Source organism: Zingiber officinale, chromosome 4A (genome assembly GCF_018446385.1).
Source record: "Zingiber officinale cultivar Zhangliang chromosome 4A, Zo_v1.1, whole genome shotgun sequence".
In the NCBI taxonomy this organism is placed as follows: domain Eukaryota; kingdom Viridiplantae; phylum Streptophyta; class Magnoliopsida; order Zingiberales; family Zingiberaceae; genus Zingiber; species Zingiber officinale.
Window position 1 is genome coordinate 40,728,816 of NC_055992.1, and position 7,394 is coordinate 40,736,209.

General features: G+C 36.4%; 1 protein-coding gene across 1 annotated transcript; it reads left to right on the forward strand.

Moving 5' to 3' along the window:
- Positions 1-228: 228 nt before the first annotated feature.
- On the forward strand, positions 229-7,141 carry LOC121969845 (eukaryotic translation initiation factor-like). Its single transcript, XM_042520121.1, has 9 exons — positions 229-569; positions 1,429-1,500; positions 2,061-2,156; positions 2,839-3,030; positions 4,633-4,730; positions 4,964-5,051; positions 5,162-5,512; positions 5,586-5,828; positions 5,949-7,141. The coding sequence occupies exons 1-9, from the start codon at positions 396-398 to the stop codon at positions 6,963-6,965; spliced, it is 2,331 nt and encodes a 776-aa protein (XP_042376055.1). The 5' UTR covers positions 229-395; the 3' UTR covers positions 6,966-7,141.
- Positions 7,142-7,394: the final 253 nt, after the last annotated feature.

Genomic DNA, 7,394 nt, shown 5'->3' on the forward strand with positions numbered 1-7,394 from the left:
GTATGACTTATCTCCACCGAGCAATAGATCTATATTAAAAAAACGTCAGAAGTACTCAAGCCTATTTTAATATACCCAAAAAGTTACCTCGCCTCGAGGGTCGCCAACCGCCAATAGTAAGTGTGGTATTTGAATTTTCGCCCAGTAGAGTAATTGTTTGTTTCTCTATTTAAAACTCCCGTAGCGTTGTGGGTGCCCTCGAAACCAAAATATAAGGGCTTCCGCCGCTCGGCTTCGGCTCTTCTTCCTCCTCTCGCCCTTTGCGAAGAGGGTTTCGGCAAGGGCGCCGTTATCAATCTACCTCTTATTCCACCTACCCTTGCGGCGCCGACCGGGTTGGAGTCGGCACCGTCGCTGGGAGAGAATATATTTTAAGAGAAGGGATTCAGCGAGGTATGCAGTCGGATCCGACGGTCATCAGCTTGAGGCCTGGAGGCGGAGGAAACCGAGGCAGCAGAATCATAGCCCCCCGGTTTGAATCTTCGATTTCTGGAGGCGCGTCGCTCGGTTCCTCCGATCTGCCTGTCCTCCGACCCCATGGCGGCGTCGGCGCGGCACTCGCGGTCAAGGTCCGTGGACAGCTCCTTTATCGATCTATTTTTCATATTGATTGATAAAGTTGTGTGTTTGAATGATTTGATCTAATTTCTGGTTCGACAGTTGGATTACTTCGTAGATTCATTAGCTTTACATCTGCTTCTGGTCGATCTAGTATATTTTTTCTCCATCTGGATGAAAAGAGATGGTTTTGGTCTAATAGAACGCTTCTTAGTTCCATAGTCGAGTTATCCTGTTAATTTGACACTGGAAAAGTGGTTGCAATTCAATACGTTTAGTCCGAGTGTGTTTTTTCTTTCTTTGGGTGTCGATGAATTTCTCGAATTTTTTGCTTAAATTGTGGATCAAAATTAGTATCATTTAATAAATAGATTAGACATTTCTACTTGTCTATTTCTAATTTAGTCAGCCTGCTATGTTGATGCGTTAAAACTATTGGCTATCTTCAAATTATATTTTTCTCCTTGAGATTCTTACTTTGAGAATTTGCGATGGTTTTGATATCCATCATTAGATGGGTCCATATTCTCTTCATCTCATTCATAGCGAGCCAGCTTGTTGAATCTCATCCTCCGAATTTTAATTGCATTTCAGTAAACTCATATCTACTATCTTCTTGTTAACTAAATCTTTAATTGTCTTTACCAATTAGTCTAGGGTAGATTTCTTGAATTTCTGTAATTGACTATGTGATTTGCAATTTCTGTGACTATTCATTCAACTAAAACATGGTTCAATGGTTCTCTTAGTAATCTTCAAATTATGAAATGTTTCTTTCTCCTGGAGATGCCTCCATATTATATGTTATACATTATGGATAGCTATTCGGTAAGTCAAACAATAATTACAATTTAATGATTATTTTGTTAGATTGGAGACCCCAGATTTGAGAGTCGTGAATGTATCCGCTACACAAGGCAACAACTTCTGGAAGTTCGTAAGGTACCTCTGTATTTTCATTTTTGTACCATTTCTTCCATCTCATTGTAATATCTCTTTATATGTTTTCAATATGTTGGAACTGTGCCTTGGCATGCCTATCAATGATGTGCTGAGTCAGATTTTTCATTTGTGATTATCTTCTAGTTGGGAAAACATCTTTGCTGTAATCTAGTGGGAGAAATACACAGTTTGCCGCTCCAATAAGAGTCATTCCAATTGATTCATTTTTCTTCTTTTATACGCTGTAATTTATCATTGTTAATCTTCTATATGACGAAGATGAATTTCTTGTTTAAACATGCCCTCTCTAAATCTGAATGGCCACTGTACTGTAATTCAAAGTCCCACCTTTTCAGTTAATGGATTATTTTACAAAAAAAGCCACCTTGTTCTTATTCAGTTGTGAAATATTTGCTTATTCCAAAGGGATTTAGCTAGGTGGTTTGTCATCAATTCTCTCAAAAAACTTGATTTACAATATTGGTGATTGTGCTTTGTTTATGGTAAACTTTGCAAGTAAATCTTCTTATGTTTTAGTGTACCTAATTTAAACTTCGCAGGTTGCTCAGACTTCCGAAGACATTCTGAAAATCAAACAGGATATTGAGGCCGAACTGCTTCCTGAAGATCAAAGTTGGAGCCATAACAATGCCAATGTATATTCTTCTATTACTACTTTTTGATTGCCTAAACTATACTCGGTTAATAATCATATATTTTACTGTAAACAATATACAAACTACGATAGCTATAGTTATTTCAATATAATTTTATCTAGGATTAGTTAATAAATGAGAGAAAACAAGTTAAGATGATATGATTTATGATGTTCAGAAACAACCAATTGATTCTGTAATTTTACAGAAGGTATGAGTAGAGAGAGTGAACATAACTTTAGTTAGCACAGTTAAAATGATTTAAGAGTTTTTAATATTACTAATGATATGACCATACATAAATTGTTGGAAGATAAAAGATTCATGTAATCAACCCTAAGTACTTGGGATGAACTCATAGACATAAAATCAAACAATTTAATTAGCATGGACATATAATTTAACATGTTTCTTATGCTTGACCCCAATTTTTACTACTGAACCTGCAATGATTATACCATTCTATAACTCTTTTGAATGGTGAGATAGTGATTGAAGTGATTTGATTCAATCCTTTACTTTTGCTCTTTATTTGCACTTGGCAACTTCACTAAAGCCTCTTTCACTTGTCATGATCCATAATTTTTGCTACCCACTTGATCATGATTGAGCCATTAAGGGCCCGTGCAGTTGTACTTTTCAATGATTAGTAAATCTCATTGTGCCTGTATGTGCTCTCCAGTTGTCAAGCCAAACACAGAATCGTTATTTTGAACCAGATACTCGTGATTGGCGTGGCCGATCAGCACAATCTTCTGCATCTGGAGAAATCTGGGATAATAAAGAGTCAAATATCTCAAGTTCTGGTTATCAAGATGCAAGACAATCAAATAAGCAGGGCTCACAGATAGGTTCAAGCACTCAAGGCTCTCAGGTATCAGTACGAGTGAACTTGAGAGCTTTCTTCATACACCTGAATAATATGTTCTATCTACATTTGTTTATTGTCAAAGTTTTCTAAACTTGATCCCTTTGTGATTTTGGTCCTTCATTGGTCATGTTTCTTAGGTTTTATGATTTTTGTTCAATATGCATATGCATATTCAATTTTATTTTTAAAATCCTTTGCTTAAAATTTCTTTGCAAAGGTCATTCTAATTTTGTTGTAAAGGTTTTTTGACTGGTAGTTATATTGTCTACTATATGCAAAAGGACAGCTTTGTTCTTGTTGATTGTTTAACTCAATTCGTATTTGAAAGCAAGCATTTAGGTTTCTTGGTGGTAGAGCTGTAGAATTGCCCAAATTTGTTTCGAAAGCCTAATTTTAGGGTTCCTTTGCAAATGGATTTCTTAGAACTGTACTAGTTGAAAAGCCTTGCTTTGTTCCTAAACATTCAGGTTGTCCAAGACTCCTAGATTATTCTTCTCTTTCATTATGTGTGTTTTGTAGTTTCTCCTATTCTGTGTTCAGCTCCATAATCTGTCTCTTAGATTTGAAAGCTTATTTCTATATTAGTTAAAGCCATTATTTTGCATCATAGAGACGTATCATTCTAAGTAATATCTTTTCCTCATTTTTGCTTTTGAAATGGTTGTCTTTACTATCATATTCTTGTATTGCTAATGCCTTCGTGTTATATCTTAGTGAGAACATTTTAATGTATGACCCTAGAATATGTCTCTTGTTCAGGGAGCTGTTATTTAAAAGCATATGTATGCATGGTTGCTAGTTATCTAGCCCTGTCAGCTTTAGGTTTTTATTTAGTATCTTTTATCTTTTACTTCAATCATTCACCAATGTGTCACTTAGCTTCCTTCTAAGTGACAAGAAGTTCAAACTTTTTTGGTTAGAAATTTACATTGATAGCTATCCTAACAATAATATGTCCAAGGATCTACTTTCTTCCATCTCATACAACAATGTACATTTGATTTTTATGTCAATTACTAATTTTGATAGTACGCTAGTAATCATTTGGATGTCACTTAGCTGGTGCTTCAGTAAATTGTGTCCTTCCTAAGATTTTTATGAAGTAACTAAGCTTTCGTAGGTTGAGGGTAAGCAATTTTAGATCTTCCTGCTTGAATATTTAGAGAGAGTTTAGAACCTAAATTTAGAACAAAAAATATTGTATTTATGCATATTACTTGGTCTTTAGAATGATACTTGATAAAGTAAGATACTCTTTTCCTTTTTTAATGATTAACCTGTATTAGATTGTTATATTCAGTGTTTTGAATTTCTATTGATATAATTTCATCATAATCTCTAATGGTGCCTACTTGTATGAAATGCTTATTCTTGCATTTGCTATATAAAATACTTTCTGTTGAACATGGAAACAACAAATACATTGATTCATGGAAAAAACAAATACATGCACCCTCTTTAGTCATCTTGTAGGTAATGCTTGTTTTAATTTATGGAAATTTTGTTATAGCTGTTACCGGAGTTTGTGTTATTCTACATCCTTGCATCCTGGATCTCCTTGCCTGCCTGGGTTTTGTATTAATACTCTTAACTATGACATTCCAGGGTGGACCTACTCCTGCCCTAATAAAGGCTGAAGTGCCCTGGTCTGCTCGAAGAGGAAATATCTCTGATAAAGAGCGAGTGATCAAAACAGTTAAAGGGTAATTAATCTAACTTTTTAATTTAGTTTTGCAGATGGTTGTTGACTTTGACTATTTATTTAGCTTTTGAGGTGTTTTAATATGTCCACAATGAGAGTGTGTTCCATGTATATTTCTTTGGGCATCATGTTTATAATCTTACACTAGATATTGTTGTGCTATTCCTTGAAGTTGACATCTGCTAACTGGATTTTCTGTAAAATTCCAATTATGTGATTTTTGGTTGATTGCAGTATATTGAATAAGCTGACACCAGAAAAATTTGATCTGCTAAAGGGGCAGTTAATTGATGCTGGAATCACGACTGCTGATATTCTAAAGGTTTTGAAGTTCACTTATTTAAAATTGTGATAGTCATTTTTGGTTTTGGTTTTTTGAGATTTCATTTTTTATTTCTCAAGAGCAATTGGGATTAAACAACTTTGGTGCAGGATGTCATAACTCTCATATTCGAGAAAGCTGTTTTTGAGCCAACATTTTGCCACATGTATGCTCTACTGTGTTCTAATCTCAATGAAAGCCTTCCTCCATTTCCTCCTGAAGAAGAGGGAGGGAAAGAGATCACTTTCAAGCGAATACTCTTGAATAACTGTCAGGAGGCATTTGAAGGTGCTGATAACCTGAGAGCTGAAGTGCAAATGCTGACTGGCCCTGACCAAGAAATGGAGCGCAGGGACAAAGAGAGAATGGTGAAGCTCCGAACTCTTGGTAACATTCGCCTCATTGGTGAGCTTTTGAAGCAGAAGATGGTGCCAGAGAAAATAGTTCATCATATTGCTCAGGTAGTTCTTGTTTACTTTGTAACCTATATGAATTTATATACACTGGCCATTTATGATTAGTTTTTTTGAGCAGGAGCTGTTGGGACATGATGGAAAAACATGTCCTGCTGATGAAAACGTTGAGGCAATCTGCCAGTTATTCAACACAATAGGGAAACAGTTGGATGAGAGTACCAAGTCACGTCGTTTTAATGATGCCTATTTCAACCATTTAAAGGAGTTAACTAGAAATCCCCAACTTGCCCAACGCCTGAGGTTTATGGTTCGTGATGTGCTTGACCTACGCTCAAACAACTGGGTTCCTCGACGTGAAGAGGTAATAACTACTTAGATTCTGTTCATTGGCTTTATTCTTTTGGAATATCAAATAAGATGGTCAACTCATCTGTTAACTTTATATATTTTCTCAAAAGATTTAGTCTTTATTGTTTTGTAGGTCAAGGCAAAGACTATTAGTGAAATTCATATTGAGGCAGAAAAGAATCTTGGTCTACGCCCTGGTGCAATTGCTAGTATGAGAAACAATCGTGATGCTGGTTCTTTAGGGCCTTTGGGTCCTGGATTTCCTATAAGCAGACCTGGAACTGGTGGTATGATGCCTGGGATGCCTGGAACTAGAAAAATGCCTGGAATGCCTGGGTTAGATGGGGACATGTGGGAAGTTCCGCGGAGCAAATCCATGTCAAGAGGCGATGCTAATCGAGTCAATAATACTTCAGTGGCCAAGTCTGCATCTATCAATTCTAGGCTTTTACCTCAAGGTAGTGGTAGCTCAATTGTTGGCAAGACCAGTGCATTGTTTCAGGGCAGTGGACCACCAGCTCGTTCTTCAACTTTAACACCAGCAGCTGCAGTAGATTCTGTGTCTCAAAAGTTGAGGTCTGTCAGCCAAGTGCCACCGCCTGTGATCCCCTCTAAGTCAGTGGTTGCACCTAAATTCAATCCTGATGTGCTACACAAGAAGACGGTTGCTCTGCTGGATGAGTATTTCCACGTCCGTATTTTGGACGAAGCACTCCAATGCGTAGAGGAGTTAAAGAGCCAAGAATACCACCCCGAGGTGGTTAAGGAGGCTATTAATCTTGCTTTGGACAAAGGCCTCTCTTCTCTAGAACCTCTTGTGAAGCTTTTGGAATATTTATTGGCTAAACAGGTTTTTACTCCAAGAGATTTGGGGACAGGTTGTTTACTTTATGGGGCGATGCTGGATGACATTGCTATTGACTTGCCAAAAGCACCTACATATTTCGGTGAGGTTGTTGGTAAACTCATTCTAATCCGCGGTGTTGATTTTAAGGTTTTGGAGAAAGTTATGGAAAAGGTTGAAGATGCTGATATCCGATCAACAATTTTGGCCGCTGTGATGGAGACAATTAAATTAAGTCCTAATGGTCAGGCTGTATTGGATGCGGAAGCCGAAGCAATAAGAGCTTGTGAGCAGCTGTTGCAATGATTTTAATGGTCTGGTAAAATTATTAATTCTATGTTTTGTACCTCTAATAGAGCAGTTGTTCGTACCTTTCCTTCGTATGTCCTATGGATTTTGTATTCGATGAGTTACGCATAGCACAATCATTTTGAAGTGATTTTGTATGCAGCAATTAGTTAATGCATGCTGTTTTAATATTATATGATGTCTTCATTGGTTTTTAAAAATTTGAAAGAGCAGTTTCATTTCTGTATGGTATTAGTCAATTTCTCGTTTGTTGTTAATATATGCTTGCAGTTTTTTATAACCAGAGGTCAGTTTTGAAAAAAGAAGCCAAATTAGTAATTTCAGAAGTGCCAAAAAAATATTGCAATATTTTTTTAAAAATATTTATAGCCATAGATATCAAATAGTCTTGACACTTATTTAGAAATTTGATTTAAATTTTTTATT